Source organism: Podarcis melisellensis (assembly GCF_964234715.1).
Source record: "Podarcis melisellensis genome assembly, chromosome: 2".
Lineage (NCBI taxonomy): Eukaryota > Metazoa > Chordata > Lepidosauria > Squamata > Lacertidae > Podarcis > Podarcis melisellensis.
This window is the reverse complement of record NC_138529.1, coordinates 65,077,407-65,100,232: the sequence shown is the minus strand read 5'-3', so window position 1 is coordinate 65,100,232 and position 22,826 is coordinate 65,077,407. Positions and strand designations below refer to the sequence as shown.

Genomic DNA, 22,826 nt, shown 5'->3' with positions numbered 1-22,826 from the left:
CTTCTGAACTTTTTAATCACTCCTAACTGAACTGATATGGGTGCCTGTTAATGGATATTTGTGGCTTTTCTTTCCTGCATGACTTGCAATCTTGAGCATTTAACCTAGAAAAATGTAGGAAACACTTCATCTTAGTCTTTTCCTCCAGCCCTTCAAACAAGAGCTTGGGGAAGGTTGTAAAAACAGAACCTTTCCCATTTGATCCACAGGTATTCCTTACATTGGACAAAGAAACTAGTGCGCTGAAAGCTATAAAACCTCAGATGCCTGTCTTGAAAACCAGTTCCATATGAATGGGAATTAAAAATAGCATTAGGTTAATATGTGTCTCTACTAAAAGGGGAATGCAGAACCATAGCCTTGAACTGTGTGCTTTGGTGGGATGATAGTAAAGTGAATAAATAGTTCTAATTGCAGCCATACAGATCTTACAGATCTGTTTTGACACACATTCTGGTTTAAATAATGGTTTTCATTTGTTGACTGACTTAATTCAAACATGCAGGTTACCTTTTCTTCAGGCATGGAATAGATAAAATTGATTTTTAGCTTTTGGCTTCAAGGATTTCAGGCTGTTAAAATTATTAAGTTCTCCAAAAAAATCAAGTTCTTTGCTGCTTATCATTACAATCCAGTCTTACAAAGCATATTAAAATATCAATAAAATTAAACCAAATGATAGTGACAGGAAATTAAGTCTTAAGCATCAGTAGACCAAACCTAATAAAACAGTCCTAGAATAATAGCAACAACAGAGACCACTGTAGTATCTCATATTTCTTCCTAGTGTCTGTGTGTTTGGGGGGAGGCGTGTTGGCAGATTTCACTTTGGAATGTTTTCTGTAAACTTGACGCTATCACCAAAGTGAATTGTCTTCACTGTCCTGCAACTATTTTAAACTCTCACAGGAGGGACTCTATCCATTACATTCCTAGCTTATTTTAACATGGGGTATGTGAAGTACTGGCAGAGGAACATACATTCGCTAATCAGTGCAGGGCTGAGAAGCTGTGAAGCCCTTCCTAGGTTAAAAAATGTACTTTGATGCAGGAATAGAAACTTAATAGATAGCTGTTCGCTGCTGCTGCTGCGGTTTAATGATTGCATTTTCCTGCAACTACCAGGAATTGGACAGCATTTGGTACAATTTGAAGACAAAAAAAATTCAAGGGCAATCCCGTGTAAACTACAGTGCAATAGTTTTCCCCCAGCTATAAAGACATGGATATCTGTAAAAAGTACCTTGTTCTTCTGAAAGGGACTTGACTAGATACTGGATGTTCCTGAATAAAACTTATTACTGGCCCACAGCCAGCATCAAAGTGGTTCATGAGGATCATAAAAGTGAACTTAGGGGCATTTTCTGCCAGCAAACATAGCTAACGTTAACATATTCATAATCTCTTCCCAGAGCCACTGAATTTGTCCCGCCATCCTGTTTGGATTCACTCTCCATGTTGGCATCTGGTGTGTCAAACACAATTGATATCATCCCCATAACACCAGGCATCCAGGAGCAGCGATAGTTTCATGAGGACTCCTTGCTACAAACTGGCCCAAACCATTTCTAATGCACACGCTGCATTCTCTTCCCATTTTGGATTTCATTTTAAATTTTGTCCACTGAAAATAGTTTTAAGACTCCACTTAGAACCACAACGAGGTGCCTGCCGACCAGATCCTGAAATAAAAATGGAGCATTAGTATCTGAAAAAGTTGCTGAAAAATCCAGAAATACCAATACCAGGCCCAAAACTAGCCTGAAGCTTTATTAAAATAGATGGAGGAAGGTCTGGAGGTTTGAGCCACAACTTCCTGCTAAATCGTAAGTTGAAGAATGGAAAACTTGGCAGGATTGAAAACTTGGAGACTGGCCAGTAATTGCTAAGGTCTTCTAGATATACCCTGCATCAACTAAAATTTCAAGATCAGTAGCAAAAGGTTCTTAAATATAGCTTAGCAGTTTCTTTGGACACTGGTGGAAGCTTCATTGAAGCCTCTGCCTCTGGCTGGGAGAATCCATGAAAGCTCTCTTCAGCATATTTTTTCATATCGTAGTATAAATAGCTGTATACTCTGCAGAGTCTCTTTCCCCTTGTCCATCACACGTGTCTATAAAGGGCACATTATATATGAAGAAGCTTAAAGAGGACTAGGGAAAGCGTATTATATACAACACTGCATGCATTCCTGTGTGCAATGTAAATGGAAAAAATATTGCCACTTTCCCAGTAGCAAGGCTATCTGAAAGTACATCTCAGTGTCTTGCCAGTTTTTAGTGTAGAGGAATAAATGTGCTCGTTTTCTTCCTTTCCAAGTTGGGTGATGTCTCTTATTTCAGACTCAGCGGCTCCAAAGTGACCCTGATTTTGAAATTCTCATGTGGCAATTCTCTCCCTTTCATTCTCCTAGTTGCCTACTCTGCGCAGCATAATATTCTGTGGGGACAAATCTGCCTTCCCATGTGTGTTTGCAAATTTTAAAGGCATATTAATTAGCCAGGTATTTTTTTTAAGGATTTATGTGGAAATACAAGAAAAAGAAAAGGCTTAGTATTGGCCATAAGGTACTAAATGTAGTTGATACTAAACCATGGGTAGGAAAATTAAGGCCCGGGGACCGGATCCGGCCCAATCGCCTTCTCAATCTGGCCCGCGGGTGGTCCGGGAATCAGCGTGTTTTTACATGAGTAGAATGTGTCCTTTTATTTAAAATGCATCTCTGGGCTATTTGTGGGGCATAGGAATTCATTCATACATTTTTTTCCAAAATATAGTCCGGCCCCCTACAAGGTCTGAGGGACAGTGGACCGGCCCCCTGCTGAAAAAGTTTGCTGACCCCTATACTAAACCTTTAATTTTTGGTTCCTGCATTCATTTATTAATCCTTGAAGATGGTATTTAAGACTGTGTTTAGGTAAATACTGGAGTTTGTACGGATTTTGCCCCAGTTGTCCCACCTTTTTCAGGCTGTGATACTTGGTGCCTCTACTTCAGTTCTTTTAATTTTGTTGGCAACTGCTACAATAAGACCTATTGTTTCGTTTTCATCATAGGGTTGTTTCATTTGATTCAGTTCTAGGTGTGTGGCAAATAGCTGTAGCGTGCATGTGTTTATGTGTACAAGCAAAGTAACAATGGCCAGTCTTCAGTGGTTCGGTTTACTTTTAATTTGTCCATAAGCCATATTTTATTGGAATGGTTCCAAGTCTAATGCAGTCCTTAGTCTCTAAGCTATATTCTGGAAGGCTAATGGAATAGTAAAACCTTCTTAAAGATAGTTAAATGTGTTGCAGTGTCCTCAGGGTAGCTTCTCCACTAAAGATGTTTTCTTTCCCACCCTGTAGAGGTATCTCATTAAGGTACCCGCTAGTGTCATTATTAAGTTTTCATGTGTTTCTCAGTTTTGATGCTAATCTTTATGCATGTGTTTAATTCTGTTTTTGCAGCACCAATGTGGTCATGAATTATTCAGAAATCGAGTCTAAGGTTCGAGAAGCAACCAACGATGATCCGTGGGGACCTTCAGGGCAACTCATGGGAGAGATTGCCAAGTAAGTGATAATTTGACTCAGCAGTGAAGGAAGGTACATCTTTATGCAGAAATACATGTAAGAATTGTTCCTGCTTCACCACTTCTGAAGAATAAATGAGATGGAGAGATCAGTATTAATGGTACTTCGAATGATGGCCACAAGCAACTGTTTATTAAAACCTATTTTCATGAAGCATTGTTACTTGTAGGAGATACGATTTCCTTCGGGTAGGGGTCTAGCAAAGCATTTTTCAGAAATACAAAATTAGGAAGTTGGTGGTCCTTCGTAAATGCTTTCTCAAGAAGGGCAAATGAATGGCATGATGGGCTAAGATAACGAGGAACTTCTAGTTCTTCATTATTTCCGTTGTTGGGGAGGGGGGGAGAACTTATCAGCATTGCTAATCTAGTGAGTAATTCTGTATATGAAATACTTCTGTACAAATGTCAGTAGCTCTGTATTTGGGATTGAAGCTCTAATTTAGAGCAAGTCTGCCACCTGCTGTCAAATGCAGGTCCTAGCAGACCTTTCCTGAAAACAGCTAATTCCTTCTTTTGCCTTTCTTTTGTTTTTAGGGCAACCTTTATGTATGAACAGTTTCCAGAACTTATGAACATGCTTTGGACACGGATGCTGAAAGACAACAAAAAGAACTGGCGGAGAGTTTATAAAGTATGTATATAAATTTACTTTTTATGAGCTTCTTCAAGGTTTAATTTTGTTCTAAATATGGCACTTACTGAATGTTTTAATTTTACAACAGTGCCCTATTGTAATTAACTCAGTTTTGTGCTATCATTAACATAATATCCATGCTAAATTTCACAGGTTTCCGGATCCTTTGTGTGCAGTTAGTACAAGCTTGATTTTAATCAAGTTGATTTTTCCTGTGTATGTTTTTAGAGAAGTCTCTGTTGAAAAATAAGGATTTTCTCTTGGTTTTTCTCTACAAAGACTCTTTAATGAATGCCTTCTAGCAATTTTTATTTTTATTACTGTTTTAAATACTGAGTAGAGGATTGTCTGTAATTTGATCTTTTAAAACAGGGAAATAACCCTTTTGCTGGCCTACTAGTGAGACCCTCATTTTGATATTTGTTCTGAATGTCTCTTTTGCAACTCAATTTACATTTGAAGCAATCTGGAAATGAACACATACACTTATCATCAATACATTTCACACATTGTACTGGACTCCCCCCAATGCACAACTTTGCTAATTACATTTTATCTCGTAACTAACTGAAGAGAAAGCCAGTTACTTGTTCACCATAAAGTATTTGTTCCCTTGTGTTCTTTCAGCTGTATTTGCAATTAAATTCAGCATATGCATCACAATACATTTTTTTCTGTTTCCTATAGCATTGAAAAGGGCCTTAAGACATAAAATATTGTACACTGAACATACTGTATTTAATTCTCAGGCAAGGTTATCTCTCCCCCCCCCCAGGTTTTACTATAGTAATTGTTTTCCCTGCAGCATAATATAAATTAATTTTTTATACATAGGAATTTCATACATAGGAATTTAACATTCTTAAGGATACTTGAAATTTATCTGCTAGTTTCAGATCATTGCCATTTATAAACATGCATCTACTGTATTGGCATCCAAATGACTTATTTATGTATGATTTCAAAATCAAGGGAAAGCCTGGAAATTGCAGGAAGTTCACAAAATTAAAATACTTTTCAACTTTATATTTGTTTTGAAGTTTGTTTAAATTTACCTGAAAATAGTGAGTTTCATACATCAACACATTTCCTGCAGAAAGCTACGAAGATAAATTGCCATAAAAATGCTTTTAAATGGAAAAACACATGGGAATAAGGCAATTGCAAAAAAAGAGACACACAAAAGAAAATTGTTTCATTCTGTAGAGTTCAGGGTGTTTTTTTTTCTTTCCTCCTTCTTCGTCTTAAATTGCCTTAACCATAATTTCCCCCTCCTGGAGAACATTCTTCAGGCAAATAACTTATGATTTAATGTTCTACATTTTTTGTCTTAGTGAGTAAATGCAGTTTTAAATTTGTACTCTGTATTATGAGTGGTTGTTGCTTTAAGGAGCAACAATCTTCAAGGTGGCTTATTTAAATGGGAACAAATCCTGCTTTTGTTTACTAATTTTTGTGCATTTAGGCTTTTCTTTTTATTGCAGTTAAAAATACTGATGGCTTTTGTTCATGCAATAATAAGGTGCTTTGTATTTTTATAGTCTCTGCTGCTCCTATCTTACCTCATAAGGAATGGATCAGAGCGTGTTGTTACAAGTGCCAGAGAACACATTTATGATTTGCGATCCCTGGAAAATTACCACTTTGTAGGTGAGCGATAGAAAAATCTTATAAGCAAATTAAAACAGTAGTTGGAGTTGTCAGTCACCTGAACCAGCTTAGAAGCTTCCCCGCTCTAATTAGAATGTGACTGTTGCCGGTTGTGTGAAGAGTGCAGAATTCAAGACGTGGGACCCTAGAGTATTAATTAGTGAAGACAAGAACTTGCAGAAAAGACTGGCTAATAACAACAGAACCAACACAACATGAGTGTTCGGGTTTATATTAAAATATGCACTAGAGACTGGTCCCCTGTGGTGTGTGTAAAGGAATAGCTTTAATCATATGGGAAGAAAAGGTTAGAGCTCCAAAACATACACATCTGTTTGAAGCTGGGGGTTTTTCCCCTCCCACCAAATAATATTTACAGTGGAAAGGCAGCAAGGCCAGTGTGTGTTCTGAATAAGAAAGAGGCTTAGAGAAGTGAAGCAAATTTTAGTTTGTAGTGCACTCGGGCTGACAGCATTTTTAAAATACAGTTTTGAAGCAAGACAGAAATATAGCAATTAGTATTTTGAAGAAAAACTGCCTTCCCAAAAAGGTTGAGAGAGGAGGTTGCTTTAAATGGGTTAAAATTGGCAGAAAATGTGTTTCTGTTTTTGAATCTTTTTTTAACTAATATTTTTAGTAGATCAGCAGCATTTAAGAAGCTTTCTCAGTTGACATTGTATTCAAATGCTACCCCTTAGATTAAGATGAAATTTTGGTTATAAAAAAACTGTGCTGTTCACTCATTACAAAGAATTGCTTTGGAATACCATAACCTTAAAATATTTTGTGTTCTTTTTATATCTTTTTTTTTCCAGGGTACTTAATGCTTGAGGTTAACTGCTTCTACTAAATTGCTTCTTTTTTATATATGCTCATACAGATGAGAATGGCAAAGACCAAGGTATAAATATACGTCAGAAGGTGAAAGAAATGGTAGAATTTGCCCAGGACGATGATAGACTTCGTGAAGAGAGGAAAAAGGCAAAGAAAAACAAAGATAAATACATTGGGGTTTCTTCAGACAGTGTTGGAGGATTCAGATACAGTGAGTACAGCACTGTAATCAGTAGTTGGCATATTGCAGGGTTAGCTTGGTTTTGTGGATATGCTATAATAAATATATGTTCTTTAAAAAATATCTGAGTGCCATCACCAATCTATATAGGTGTCACTATCTGAAGGAAGTAGACCTTCATATGACTGAACAGCGAGGGGAGATTAACAAATTAAATTAACAGCCTTTCCTTCAGATTGTAGAAGATGGAGAAAAGGGGAAGCAGGACTGCCCTATCAGCTTTGCTGAGAGACTAGCTCCTTCCAGCTCCTCTCTATGAACTGTTTCCACCAAAACGGGTCCTTATTGGAACTTTGTAACGTTAAGAAGCAGTGCCAGAGTTTATGTTTTTCCTTTTCTCCCCCAATCTGATTCTTTTTGTGTTGGGTCTTTTTGGATTATCAGCCCAAGGGCAGGGGCTGTCTTGCTTTTATTGCTCTGAAAGCTTTTTCAGTGAGGAGGGAAGTAAAAAAATCACACACAGAGAGAAGTAACCTTAGTTCATAACATAGAGGTACCTATTTTTCCGTGTACAAGTCACCCCTATGTATAAGACGACCCCAATTTTTTTGAACCCAATATTAAATCAATATTTTTAGGTTGCCAAAGTTGTTCAGCTTTTGGGGGGCAATAGCACTCAAGGTTGTTGATCGCCCTGCCAAAAACCGTATATGAGACGACCCCCCCATGTTTGAGTCAAAAAATGGAAGAAAAAAATCGTCTTATACACAGAAAAATACAGTATGTACTGGAAGAAGTTTGCATTAAGATTCCTTTCAAAATCCCTACAGTTGGCTAGATAAGGATAAGCTTATTGGATTCTCTGGCAACGCAGATTGTTTGTATCCAAACAGTGATTAGTTTTGGACTCTCCTAACAGTTGCTACTGCTGTCAAGTGTTTTGGACTGCAAACAAAGCTGTCTTCTCCCACCCCACTCTACTCAAGGGACCACTTCTCCATTATGCTCTCCTATGTGGCTCAGATGTCTCTGCGAATAAGACAATTACATAGGCAAGCTGGCCATGTGGATCTTTCCTATTTGTTGTTGTGACACATATGCACATACACAATACTTTGTAGCACATGGGGTTGCACCAGGGGGAATACTTTTTTCAGGGCAAAGTGGGGGGGGGGGAGTGTAAAAAGGTCTAGAATTATTCAGCATTGTGTGTGGAACAATATTGATCTCGAAACTGCAGATAATCTTCGTCTAACATTCTAAGGCAACACTTTTGAACTAGTTTCCCCTGAGGCCTGATTCTTATATTTACCATTGCAGCATGGGAGCTGCCTCTGTGTGGGCCACTCCCATCCCCAAAAAGCTCATGCTCCAACCACAATGAACAAGAGTGACAGATTATGTTGAAAGTCTTTGGCCTTTGGCTGTGGGAAGAAGAACCCATTGGAATCCTTCCTTATCTTGTAAAAACCCAATATATGATATTTGAATAGGCCAGCAAGTGGGGGGGGGGGTGTCCAGTGTGTTGTAGAGTATTTGAGTTACAGGTGTCTGTCTGCTAGCCAGAAGTTGTGGGGATCTACTCCCTGCAGTGAACTCCATCTCTTACAGAACAACTTGGTCCTTTCAAGGTAGCTGAACTATAGAAGCTTGCTTATGCATATTCTGGGTTATGCAACCCTTATTGCAATCCATTTCTCTATAAGACTCTGATGCCATGGTACAGTGGGGGGGAATGCATAGAAATGTAAATACAGGCCCAACTACCAAGAAATACCATAGAAATGCATAGAAATTTAAAATCTACAATGGAACGTTTAAACAACAGGAAACCCAAACAATAACAATAATAATTAATAATAATAATTTATTATTTATACCCCACTCTGGGTGGCTTCCAACGGAATATTAAAAACAATACAGCGTCAGACTTTAAAAACTTCCCTAAACTGGGCCGCCCTCAGTTGTCTTTTAAAAGTAAAATAGTTGTTTATTGCCTTGACATCTGCTGGGAGGGCGTTCCACAGGGCAGGCGCCACTACCGAGAAGGCCCTCTGCCTGTTTCCCTGTGACCTCACTTCTCACAGTGAGGGAACTGCCAGAAGGTCCTCAGCGCTGGACCTCAGTGTCTGGGCTGGATGATGGGATGGAGACACTCCTTCAGGTAGACAGGACCAAGGCCTTGCACCTGGGATAAATTTGAGCAGAGCAAGGCTGTTCAGCTAGTTGAAAATACAATAATTTCAAACAGCTGGGCAAATAAAACATCTTAAACTGGAACTATAAAGAATACAATGTCAGGCGTACCTTCCCCAGAGGGGAACTGAGACTTGATGTGCCTTCCCAGAAGCATCCCTCTTTTTCGTACATGCATAGTATCCTTCTTCTATAAAGGGAACATAGCTTGGGGATGTCCTGCTATTGGGCTTTCCTTGGGCATCTGGTTGGCCACTGCGAGAAGAGGATGGCAGACTAGATGGGCCACTGGCTTGCTCCTTATATTCTTCCATGCGTAAAGAGGTTTCCCACTTATGTGAATGGCTTAGCCTTGCACCTGGGATTCCTAATGTGCTTTGAAGCAGCTGGGTTGTGTCTTGCTTATGTATATAAACTAGAGTGGGGTTTGCATATGTGTTATCAGGGTGAACTCACTATATGCACCATCACGGTTAGGAGTATGATACTCCTGATTTGAGTGGGTCACTGTTTGCAGGATAGTCCCCCTAAGAAGTTAGGTAGGTGTATATCATGAATCACCATGATATACCATGGCTCAGATAATGGGAGCATTAACACAGAAGGTGAAACATAGAATCATAGATTTGGAAAGGTCCGCAAGAGTCATCTAGTCCAACCTCTGCAATGCAGGAATCTTTTTTGTCCAGTGTGGGGTTCAAACACACAGCCCTAAGGTTAAGAGTCTCATGCTCTACCGACTGAGCTTTCTCACTAAGATGCCCAATCTTTATTTACATGTCTGTAATATTCCTTTAGAATATTTGGTAAGCTAAGCCTCAGTTTTATTTAGGAATTCGATTAATGCTGGAGGTTTTGTAATGAGATAGTTTTAAAGCTTCAATATATTAGCTCTTATGGTACTTTTTAATAAAATTTGCACACAGAAGATAAATGGAAGATTAAAATTTGTTATGGAATTCATAGAATCATAGAATTTTAGAGTTGGAAAGGGTCCCGAGGGTCATCTAGTCCAGCTCTCTGTGGTGCAGGAATCATGCTAAGTTTTGCAAATGTGCTAGCAGTTTTATTGCTGCACCAATTGAGACACTGTTTAAAGACAATTGAGCAATGCTGCCGTCTCATACTCTTAGTTAGCAGCTAGTTGGTAGTACTTGGTTCTTGGCATTGTGAAGCAAATTTTGTTTAGGTGGCAATTTTTGGGGCGCGATACAATGTTGAGAAATTAAAGAGTCCCTAGTAACGCATAAGGGGATAAGATGCTGCGTTTTCCTTAATAGATTTAAAGAGCCTTTAAAATTGGTGATTGAGGCTAGACATATTGCCAGCTGTTTTCACACTTGTCTTTCAGGGTTTGGTACAACCTTCTGTATTCATGAGGTTTTGAAACATATACAGACTCTGAAAGGTTTCCAGTTTTCTATGGCAGCCTGGCTAGAAAACAAATCAGGTTCATTTCTCACAAGTTGCTCATAAAGCCAGGGTTCATTTCTTTAGGTGAGGGAAGCCTTTTAGCCTGCTCTTACAATGTCTGGTCTTATTCTGAAGTTCGATGCCTTGCCTTACAATTCGTCAACATCTTTTGAATGTATTTTGGGCCAATTAACTGTTGGCATAACGTGCTTTCTCTTGGTAATAATATTGCTGCATGAAAGTTTCTGTTTGCTTTGAAAACTGTTAAAGGTCTGTTGACAAGAATTAGTGGCATTTTTGGTTAAATCTCCCCTCACCCTTTTTAAAAAATTTACTATCTACCTATATTATTTAGATGAAAGATATGATACTGAGCCGAAGTCCAAGTGGGATGAAGAATGGGATAAAAACAAAGGTGGATTTCCATTCAGTGATAAGTTAGGCGAGCTGAGTGATAAAATCGGGAGCACAATTGATGACACCATCAGCAAGTTCCGGAGGAAAGACAGAGAGGATTCTCCAGAAAGATGCAGGTACTTACTTATTTTTACATTGTTTTACATTGTTGCTGTATTGATTGTCCTTTTCATAACCTCTTTTTAGCTTTTGCCAGTTTCTTTCCTGTAATTGTGGGATAAGTTTGAAATCCTGAAAATGTTGGTTTTCATCTTTTAAGCATTATAGTCCTTATAGCTATAGAAGAATAACCTGAAAACATATGGGCTGGCTTCCCCATGTGGTTTAAGCGTCTAAAAAAGGAACGGGTACCATCGTGAATCAGGCTGTGATTTCTTCACTTAGCATTGTGCCATTAAGCACACTCATAGCTTGGAAATTGGTAGACCGTTATCTAAACGAAAGGGTTCCTTCTGCCTATGGAAGAGCCTTTGACCTAGTGGAGACTTACAAGGGAATGGAGCAAGACACGATTTGCCTGTTTATCCCTACAAGTCCCTGCACCTCCTCCCATGTAATTAGAGAGGGTCCCCCAACCATCTGCTATACATTAGGAGGAGTAAGAGGGAAATCAGCAAAAATAATCTTCCCTCCTTCTGTCAGTGTGAGCATTCCATGAGTACAATTCTGCATATGAAATTTTGTAGATCCCACCCCTTTGTGTCCTAGAACACTTATTTTAGCCAATGAGAATAATAGTTAAGCACATGGTTGTAATTTTTCTGGTCATAGCCTTGTAGATGTAGATTTTGTAGCACAGAATTTAAGATTTCCTTCTTGTAGGTAATTTGTTGGGAAAATCTAGTCTTTCAGTGGCCAAAGTATCAAGGAGAAAATGTGCTGAAAGCAATGAAAATCTGGCTCTCATCTGAGTCAGCTAGAAGATCTGCAGCCTCCCTGGTAATCCAAGTTTTTAAGATGTCCAAGAGACCCTATAAATCATGAAAAATAGGCTTTAGTTTGGATTCTGTTGTCCTTCTATCTCTTTCACATGTGCATGCCTCTATAGTTGGCACCATTATTTCAGTAATAGGGGGTGTGACCATTCCTTGCAGGTGGGCAGCTAAACAAAGCAGGCAATATGGAACAATTTGAAGTGGACAACACATTACATGAGACATTCCAAATCTATGTAGCCCACAACAATTCTAACTGCCTTCTGTAAAAACTGTTGAAGGAGTTTGCTAGCCTACAATTGTAAGGCTAATCAGGGCCCTATTGAATAGTTTATTAAAATTCCAATCATTTGGGCTTTCATTAAAAAAAAATAAAATCACTTTCAGATTGTTGCGTTTAGAAAAATGGTGAAAACTCTGGTGAAGTTTTCCGTAGAGAAGCTGTTTGTTCTAACCCGAAAGAGCCAATGCTTTCATTTGACTCAACTGTAGTAGGGGGCCTAATTTTGTCGCTAGCAGTGAAATGGAGTGAAGGAGTATTTTGGGTTTTTTAGATTATTAAGAGTGTACGGAGGAAAATAGCTACCTTTTTTGTTTTGATTGTGTCCAAGTCATAAAAGTAGAAAGATAGAACATTTTGCTAATTTCTCTTAGCCTAAAGAAATGGCTGCTTACTTTTCAGCTAACCTTTTCATAAAGTACAGTGGACACTTGTTTATGAGATCATTAAATGCCCTCTACATTAAAAGGAAAACATTTTGGAGGTTTTGCCTGCTGTGCAAACTCCAATAGTTGATCTGTTCAACAAGTGGATTGAACTTTATCGTCAGTAAATCAAACTGATACTTAATAGTTTCTGATACTGCTGTGGAAGCTTTTACACGAATCTCATCTGGATAAGATTAAAGCAGTAGGAGCTTTCATATATTTAATATTTTTCACAACAGCATGTTGGAAGAATAAAAAATTCATTAAGGTGCTAAAGTTGTACTTCTTTCCAGTGGTTTTTTTATTTTTCTTTTGAAAGGTGAATTGATCTTGAGAGGGGAATTTAGCAGTGTATTAAATGTTAAACCAGATGTATCAAATCAGACTAAATCTACAATATATTCTACTGTGTTCTGAATCTTTATATGATGTGTGGAGATTTTTAAATAGCAACACACACTATTATTTGGGCCCTTTTTCCTGTTTCCATGGCTATATTTTTGTTTCTCTAACAAAATATAAGAGACAGTGTATTTTCATTTTACATGGAAATTTTAGGAATATATTCTCACATGATGGATGTTTTTAGCTTTTATTTATTATAGCAGGGTATAGTACAAAGTGTGGGAGCAGAAATAGCTCTTCTTGTCTTCACTTGCCCCCCTCTCCACCCACAGAAAAATTGAACTTCATTCAGTTGAACATTGGCTAAAAACATTGAAAGGTGGGAGCAACCAGGCTGGCTCTTCTCACAGAAATAACTTAGAAGCATCCTTGTACATTTTCCTTCACAATTTTCCTTCTAGAGATTTTATTTTTTTAATGGCAACTCAGAGCTGGCTCTGGGACTGGTACATCAGTACCCACGATACCCATCTCTTATTGGTCCCAGCTCTGCCTTTGGAAGTTGGGGTATTGATGACTAGAGGCAGGGCCTTTTCAGTGATGGCATCCTAGCATTGATATATCCTCAGTTGCTCACTGTTGATCTAGGTGCAGGTCAAGACTGTTTTATTAGCATGATATTTTAATGAATGCCAATTTTAGGGGTTTGAGGGCTATCTGCTTTTAATTTTCTTCTCTTTTCGTATCAGTATTGTATCAGTTGTATTTGGTAATGATTTGATTATGTCATTAATTTCCTTTCATATGACTTCATACTCTGCCTTGGGAAAGATTTCTGAATTTACAGATGGGACAGGAATGAATAAGTAAAACCATTACATGGAATCTGGCAGTGTCTGACTTTGTGTGGGGGCAGCAAACCCAGAAACACTTGCTCCATTATTTCTTCACCTCATTGGGGCCTGCGTTTCTGCACAAACCCTCTTGAAAGCAGGAGAGTGTGCTCTGCAGCAGTGCTTGGCGAATTTATTCCCTCTACACTTGGTTGGGGCTGTTCGGCCCCCTTATTACTTTGCATCTGTAATCTCTGTTGGAATAGAAAATGAAATGCTGGGTATTTATGTTCACTGATCTTAATGAATTAAATGACCTTTGCTGGCAAGCAGATAATATGCTGAGATGCAGTGGGAGGCATAACTAAGTAATAATAATAATGGGCAAAGCCTGAGCCATTGTTAGTGGAGAACAAAGGCTACCCCACAGAGCATACTGCAGTTTGTGTTACCTCCATGCTGACAACAAGACAGTCTTTCTGAAATTAGGTGACTCAGTGCTCTATTGCTTATTGAAACAGAGAAACCTTTCACAGTTATATTTCAAGTTAAATTTGCATGTGTTATTCAACAGTGCATCTTGTCCTGTACCAATTGCATACTTTAATAATGAAAAACATCATACAATGTAAAAACTGTTTACCTTCCAAATGAAAGTACAGCTGTGGGTAACATAATTTTGCTGGAAACTTAACCTGCCCCTTGCCGAAAACACTGGTCAAGTGATGACTTTTCAGAACAATTTATAAAGTTGCATATACATAGGCCAAATGCAGTTTTAAGGCTGGTTCCTTGCAGACTATGATATCCAAATCAGAAATCTGCCTCCGGTATGAATTTCCAAATTGTATTTCTTTGTTGGCCTCAAACATAGTATCTCTGCCAATACTAGCCTGGGTTCCTTCCTAGCTAACCATTGTTTCAAGTGCATTTGCAAACCCTGCTTAAGCTGGCATTATTCTTAAAATTAGTTGCTGTTGGTGTAAATGTATTGCTAAATCATGATGAAGGCTGATGACAGAAAGGAAAAGGAATTGCACTGGAAGGTGGAAGATAAAGCCTGTTCTCCAGCTTGCAGGCCATGGTTCTGCAAGAAGCTGCTATCTGCGTCAACCGTATGGAGGCAGACTTTGTGAGGTCTCCACAAACTATGAATATTGTAAATAGATAAATGTTCACAAAATGGGTGGTAGGCTTGGGAAACCTTGAAACAACATCTTTTATAACTGGAACGGGGAACTTCTGGCTCAGGGACTGAATACAGTCTTCACCACCACCCTTTCTCCCCAGCCCATACTCCCTTCTCTGAGTTATCCCCTCTTGCCATCCCTGCCCCATATACTCCTGAAATGCTTTTGCCTGACTGGAATGTATCATTGAACAGCAATAATGCCTTTTGCTTTCCTAGATAGTGGATGAAGAAATTGGGGTGGATCCTATACATGGGCTATGAGCAGAAATATCTTATTTGAGCCAGGCTGGATTCTAGTCTTCTGTATAAAGATAAGAATCACCACCATTGCTCCACCCACTTTTGCCTACCACAGACTTGCTTGTTTAGAAAATCTCTGTTTAAATATTTTCTTGACTGAAATTCCCTCTAAAAGATGTTGATGACAAGATAGCTTTGCTAGCTACCTTTTCAAGTTCTTTTGGTCTATAATATGGTTTCTGTTGTTTCCTCCCTTCACAGTGATAGCGATGAGGAAAAGAGATCTAGAAAAGCTAAATCGCCTAAAGGAGAATTCAAAGATGAGGAGGAGACAGTGACCACAAAACACATCCATATCACACAAGCCACAGAGACCACCACCACCAGACACAAGCGCACAGCAAACCCTTCCAAAACCATTGACCTGGGAGCAGCTGCACATTACACAGGGGACAAAGGAAGTCCAGACCAGAATGCTTACACTCAGCAGTCTATAGCAAAGGTAGGAGGGCACAACTGTACATTTGAATTTGCATTTTTCCTAATCAAGTACTGTTTTCATTAAAGGTAATAAATCTGGAGTCTTCAAGTGTGCCATAGGGAGTAATTCACTGAAAGCACTGGAACTGCATTTGGGTTAAGCAGGTGCTTCTCATCTCATATGATTTAGGCATATAGCACAAGCTCAGACCAAAGAATGACGCAGCACCTAGGTTGATACGGGTTTTGACAGTCTCCAGGGTGTTTGAATCCCAAGCTGTGAAGGTCTTCAAAGGTAAGAAACTATTTGGTAACTAGGGCAGGTTGCTGTAGAATAGGTTTAAGTATGTTTGGCCTTCCAACAGCTATCAACACACAGACATAAGCATTCAGCACTAGTTGGAACTTCTTAGTCAGTCTCAAGGGAAGCTCCATGTAGAAATTGTTTACCTGTACAGGCAACTCCCAATTGATGTGGGGGTTACATTCCAAGGCACCACATCTTTAATTGAAATTAAACATGTTAATTTCAAATTATATTTGAAATGCCATTGAAAAGGCCTGCAGATGCCCCATCTGCCCCGCCCCCTTTTGGGATGTTTTTGGTTCACTTCCGGGTTCAGTGCAATGTGTGTGTGGTCACGCACACATATCAGATGAGCCTAAAATAGTTGCTGCCTGTAGGTGATCCTGGAAGTCGCAAAAGCATGATCAGCATGACTAGATGTCCCCTCTTCAGAAGCAGAAGAATCACCTTGCTTCTGGCACCTATTTATCCAGGAGTAAAGGCGGAGAGACCTAGGCGTTCCATTAGGTTTCTGACTTCAGAAGACAGGGAAACTGCTGTCACCGGAAGGACCCACCTACGATGGAGCACTGTGATTACCTACCAGTCCAGGATTTGGCATTTTTCGCTTGCTTTGTGTACTGTGAGCATCCTTCTTCTCAACTTTGCAGAGGAGTAGCTTAGCCTCTCGTCATCCTTTCCTACTCTCATCCTTTCCTCCTCCATAGCAGGAAAGAGAAGTGGAGGCTTCCTTGGCTACTGCTGGACAAAGGCACTCTCAAAACCTCCACCAAGTATCATCAAGCTTGCCTGGGGCTGGAACCTAGCCAGGCTAAAATTGTGGACGCCTGTGCTAGGGTTACTTCCATTTTGTATTGTAATCCAGGTTGTAATCAAACGCAACTCTGTATATAATAGAAGTATAATGTACACTGAATGTAATCCAGGTTGAGCATTCCACCTCTTCAGTTCAGTTGGAAGTTTTTATTTGTTATAGAGTAGAGAAATGAGATAAAATCTGCTGCCACACCTTTGCAAGCATTCTCAGGAAGTGGAAGGATCACTTAATGTCTGGAGACCAGGGGAATCAGAAGTCATTGTTTGATGGAATCTGTCAAGCTCAAAATTGCAGGGAGATTGAAGACATGAAGTGAACAGATGGGCAGTTTTAAAAACTCCCATGTCAGCCTCAGGGAAGCTAGAATACTAGAGATTGTATCTATATTACATAGGTAAGAACACTAAGACCATAATGTGAAAGCATGTTTTACTTCTGCCGTAATGCAGTGGGGTTTTTTTCTTGCCCACATAGATGGAGGGAAAGAGGATGCATATTACTTTTCTGGCACTGCTAAGTATGTACTAAAAGTGATGCCACTTAGGAAGGAAGTCGGGAAACAATGAAGAAAAGCTATAGTGTTCTCTTTCCACTGCAACTATTTAAATTAGCCCAATTGTAAAAACAGCAGTTTGACAGCTCTGATGGTTAAACTTAGTGAAGCTATAATCAGATGGTACAAATTTTAAGTATTCCCTAAATTAAAGACCATATGGCAGTACACTGATCCACCAGCAAGCAGATCCTTTACATCTAAATTGCGCAGTTAATGTATGCATCTAGTGTGCCCAAAGTATCTCTGTTCAATAACCTATTTTGAAGATGCCCTCAGAAAAGGCAAGGAATTTTGTATAAGAATTTCACTTTAAACATTCGAATAAAAAGGCATGAAAAATATGTGATCTAGAAATGCATGTTCTATTTAATTTGTGTAGTTGATTTTTTTATTTGTATTTTGTTCTGTTGGAAGCAGCTGTGTGGGTACAAACGTTTTAAATACACAGAGTTTTTTAAGCCCTCTGCCTTGCTTACCGGGCTTTGGGAAAGAGGCATGAGAGCTCTGGGAGCATGTCGGGGCCCTTTAATGACCTTCTCAGAGCCCAGTAAGCAAGGTCTGTTTTGGAGAGGTAGGAGTGATTGCAGGGGTTGGGGCTCTGGGGGTTCCTGACTTTATGCAATTTTGCCTTTGTGGGAGGACCTCCAGAACTGAACCCTTGCATAAGTGGCCAGCCCACCGTATTACTATATGCTGAAATGTTTAATTCTGGGTCTGCCCTGTCCTTTAAGGCCATACCCAGACATGTACTTTGCTACCAATTTATATTTGGCATAGGGCAAGGAAGAAGAACCTAACCATGTAAGGCTGCACATGTCTAGAGGTTGTGCTTTAAACTGGATCTGTTTGCCTGTTTGTATGCCTTATGTCTTTAGCCTGGGCAGACATTGTGCCTGTGTGCTAGTTATTGCATGTGTAGTGGCTGGGGGCCCAGGATCAAAGAGATATTGGTGCACTGCAGCATAGGTAAGTCCGCCTTCTGCAAGTGTCATGTTTCAGTTGCGCCCCTAGTTCAGAATCTGCTGCACATGCTTGCTGCTTAGATGGGACAAATCTTGTTCTCCAGTGCTCCCAGACTTCATTAAATCCACAGGTGCATTTACAGTGCAGTCCTATACATGTTGGCTGAGAAGGAAGTATTGCTATTTTCAATGGTTGCTATTTCCTAGGCAGGTGTGTATTGGATTGCAACCTTAAGTTTGATATTGCATCCTTCCCCTCTTGTTATCCTGCACTTTTTTTTTTTTGGCTTCCAATTATTTTCCCCATCCGCCTAAGAGTGAGAGTCTTCAACAAGTGTACTGGAGGGAACTTCTTAAAAGCAAATTAAAGTGAGCCCTGTGTCTACATAATCATGTTGTAATGAGCAAGTTTTCTAGAAACCCCCAGGTGCATAGAGTTTACCATAGATGTACTTGTCTTTGTGCCAAGCTTTATAGTCTATTAAAATTACATGGTGCTCCAGGAAAAGCAACTTTTCATCCATTGCCGTCCTTTGTGAATGTGTACAAAAATCTAGGATTTAGTCATAAATGATAAAGTGCAACCAATGAACAATGCATGGATTGTGTTGGTAAATACATTTCCTTCCTTGTAGCAGAAGAAGAAATCACACTACCTCTACTTTGTGACAGAAAGTTCTTAAATTATGCTTTTAGTATTCTGGTATCTAGCATTTTGCTAATTTTATCAAAGAAGCAGAACCTAAAATATACCTTCCACCTTTGGTATAACAGTCACTTTATTCCAGTTTCCCCAAAAAAGAAGATGGTCCTTTAACCATAGTTGCTTGGAAGTAATTACTTCAGGAAATGAAGAAGTTACTTCCAATTAAATATACTCATGTTTGGGATGCTGAGTTCAAATCTCAAAGTCAACTCTGAATTTCTTTGGTGCCTTTAGACATCACACTCCTAATATCAGCCTTTCATTTTAATTGGAATAATCCCAGAGGTAAGGCAGTAATAACCAGAGGATTAAAAACTATTGTAAAGCACAAAGAAGGCTATACAAATTTAGTTATAAGCAGAAAGATATCAAGCTTTAAAATTCTAGGCAGCATACGATTGACCAAATGATGTTTCTAGTATTTTGAATGTATCAAAATGAAATTTTAAGGCATGTTAGCAAAAATATAAAGATGGGAAATATTTTAAGAAATGGTTCAGCCTCTCCTGTGTTTAATAGTTATATGGAATGGGTGTGTTTTCTAAAAATATTTTTGCACCTCTCCACACATTGTCTGATGGGAGGTAACAGTTTAGGATCCTTGTTATCAAATTGCACAATAATAACTTCCTTTATATTCTTCAGTTTTGTAACGCTCTTAATATAAGTTGATTTCCAGTAACAACCAATGTTTGATGCAGGCTATCATAAGTGCTACACAGATCTGTTTTTCTCTCTGTTACTCCAGTTTTCCAATTTCTTGCCACAAACAGTCCTCATTCAGTTGCTCTAAAACACACACACACACCTTTGCATATTCATAACCATATTTCTTAAAACAGTTCAATTGTGCTTGTCCTTAGGTTCCTGGCAGCAAGTCATCCGGTGACCTGGTCGATCTTTTGTTCGATGGTACTGATCAATCAGTCCCAACAGGTAAAATGTATTTCTGTGTTCTGTTTGAGCAGTAGCTGTAGCTTGTGAGTTTAGTACATTTTAATTCTGCTGAAATCAAAGGTGTGCATTAGGAAGCTAAGGGAAACTGTATCAGTCAGTTAAATGTAGAGCTGCGTATTTATTCATAGAACCACATGCAAATTACCATATTGTATAGATTAATAATAACCATAGCACCTTAGAAAGATTCACAGCTAAGTCAGTTTGTCAGGAACTCTGGTGGCTGAAATGCAATGTTATTCATAATTAATTTTAAAAGCATGTAATCCAGTCAGATTTCAACACTTCTCGTGTTACACATGGAGAGAGAGGCAGTGGTGAGAGTAGCTGACTTACAAGTCACATCTAATGTATACAGCAAAAGTGACCTTATTACTTCTTTTTTTCTTTCCTGTCCATTGACTCCTGGACGACCTCAGAAATAACTATTGTTTCTTGGTCACTTCAAAAGTGTTCAATTCATTCACTCCATTGTAGGCGACTAGTGAAACTGAGGCTTCAGTAAAGTAAATGTTACTTTCTATAATGGAGTGCATGTTTGGTATATTTAAAAAAAAAACAATGAATAGCCATATCAGGACAAAGTAAGGAAGATTGTCTCTGGCTGGCATGAAATATTAAGATGGTTCTATTTACATATCTTCACTGCTCTGCTGGCATGACTGTAGAATCATCAATCTTATATTAGGTGGCTGGATGTTGATAGCTGCAGTTTTATAATCCACATTACCTGTGAGCAAATTAAGAAGAGGATTAAGAGCTGTGTAACTTGAAACAATGCTTTCTCTTGAAGGAAGAATTTCTCAACAGATTCAGCACACAGCATTAACGTTGTTAGTGGAAAGATTATTTTCCACCCCTTTTCATCCCCCATTTACAATACCATGAGCTTCTGAAAAGGTGTGGCTGTACTTTTGGGCTTTGTGAACTGTTGTGATTCTGCCAGAATTTGTTACTCCTATACAAATTTTCAACATGGGGCTGGTTCCATAGAAGTGCTCCCGCAAGGAGAATTTCCTGCCATCTTCTTCCAACAGCAGCCCCCTGCATCCATTAAAAAGATGCTCCAGTGGGACAGGGGGTGCTCTGGAACAGTGTGGGATAATAAGGGAGGAGCTGTGTGGGAAACACTTTAATCTGAGTGGCTCCTATGCAGCTCAGCATTGTATTTGATCTTGCTTGCATTGATGCTGTATTACCTGCCTTTCCCACCGCCTCATACGTAAATGGAGTGTTAATGGGCATATTGTTCAGTCCTCCTCATAATATTGACAACAGCAGGTGTACACATATATTTGGTCTTACAAATAAATGCAGAGAGAGGAGCATTTCTTACAACACTTGAAACATGTCTGGATATAATAAAATGTTCTACTCTCATTCCAGTTATCTACAGGTAGATCATCTGTTATAAATAATGTTGATATTCCCCTTGTTCTCCACAAATCTAAAGTTGATGCAACAACTTAAACAGATTGAGAATCCCAAGAGGCAAATAGGTTGGGGTTTTCAAGCTCCTGTTTTTATTGCACTCCCTTACAACTTCCTAAAAAGTATCTCCTGAAAGTCAAAGGATTTATGGGGTAGGATTCAGTGTGGCTTGAATATGCCCCGACCCTCAATCAGTTTTCCAGTTGTGTATGGAGCTCTTTGGATCTCAGCCACAGCCGGTATCCCATAATTTGAAGGAGTGCTCAACTATTAATTTAAATCTCTATCTGGAAAAACCCTGATCTTATAGACTGTTGCTGTGAGAACAGAACATGCTCATCTTTCTTTTGAATCTTTTGTGGATTTCCCATTTGACTGCCAATTATTCTGCTTTCACTGCTTTAGTGGAAGTTAAGCTTACCCACTCTTTCCACATCAGCATTTAGAAGATGTCCTAGAGATGAGACACATTACCAGCTGGCCACCACAAATAGCATCTTCTGCTGCCCTAAGGAGACAGATGGAAGGAGTTAATTTATAACGACAGCTCTCACTTGGGAGTCTTTGAGGCTAGCTAATGATGTTGTGAAGATTAGCACTGTCCTTCCTAAGGAGGTCACTTTCCCTAACCTGTGTGCTACTTGCTGTAAAGAGCATGGCTCCATTAGCCTGTGGCACGCACAAAATAGCAAAAGGGGCCACAATAGGCATTGATCTCTCTTGTAAAGATAGGGGCATGGAAATCTCGTGTTTTTGTGGAGGTGCCTGCCAAGCAACTAGTCCACACCAAGACAGTGGGAAGAAGGGGGGTAAATACATTGAGCAATGCCTAATACAAATCTCTATCATTTAATAGAGGATAGAAAAAGAAAATGAAACAGATTTGTGCAGTGCTTCATATGGAAATGGTAGTTGTTAGCTCACCCTGTTGCACAACTATCAACACCAGGTGGCTGTGCTGGCACTGCATCCTAAGTAACCATCTTCATAGACTTGCTGTTAGCTTTGAGTAAACGTTCTGTGTTTTCTGAGGAAGCAACTAGATAGAGCATGGGACCACCAAAATATGTGCAGAAGCAGATTAATCCCAAAAGATTTCACCTGATTTTTAACTGGCTCAAGCATTTGCCATACGGTTGTTACTTTTAAATTGACTGTTTGGTATCATTTACCTGTATTGTCTAAATTAGCACTGCTAGTTCAAATCACCATGGTCTTGAAATTTGTAATCATTTAAGTACAGTATGCTAGTGTTTACAGACAAGACATTTGCATATGCCATGCAATGCTATGTAAATACTGTTTGTTTCCATCTTCTGGATAGCGCAAATGTATTGTACATCATCAAGCTGCTTAGATAAAAGTGATGCTTATCTTTGCATAAAACTCCATCACAGTTTCCCATAATGATTTAAGATCTATACTGGTAAATGCCCAATCTGTCTGTCTTTTGGA

General features: G+C 39.1%; 1 protein-coding gene across 1 annotated transcript in view; it reads left to right on the top strand.

Moving 5' to 3' along the window:
• CLINT1 (clathrin interactor 1) overlaps nt 1-22,826 on the top strand; it is a 61,509-nt gene that overhangs the window by 29,325 nt on the left and 9,358 nt on the right. The window contains exons 2-8 of the mRNA XM_081901040.1: nt 3,450-3,554; nt 4,112-4,208; nt 5,753-5,861; nt 6,742-6,906; nt 10,841-11,018; nt 15,417-15,657; nt 19,847-19,919. Of these exons, the coding sequence (XP_081757166.1) occupies nt 3,450-3,554; nt 4,112-4,208; nt 5,753-5,861; nt 6,742-6,906; nt 10,841-11,018; nt 15,417-15,657; nt 19,847-19,919 (968 nt within the window). The remainder of the gene's footprint in view (nt 1-3,449; nt 3,555-4,111; nt 4,209-5,752; nt 5,862-6,741; nt 6,907-10,840; nt 11,019-15,416; nt 15,658-19,846; nt 19,920-22,826) is intronic.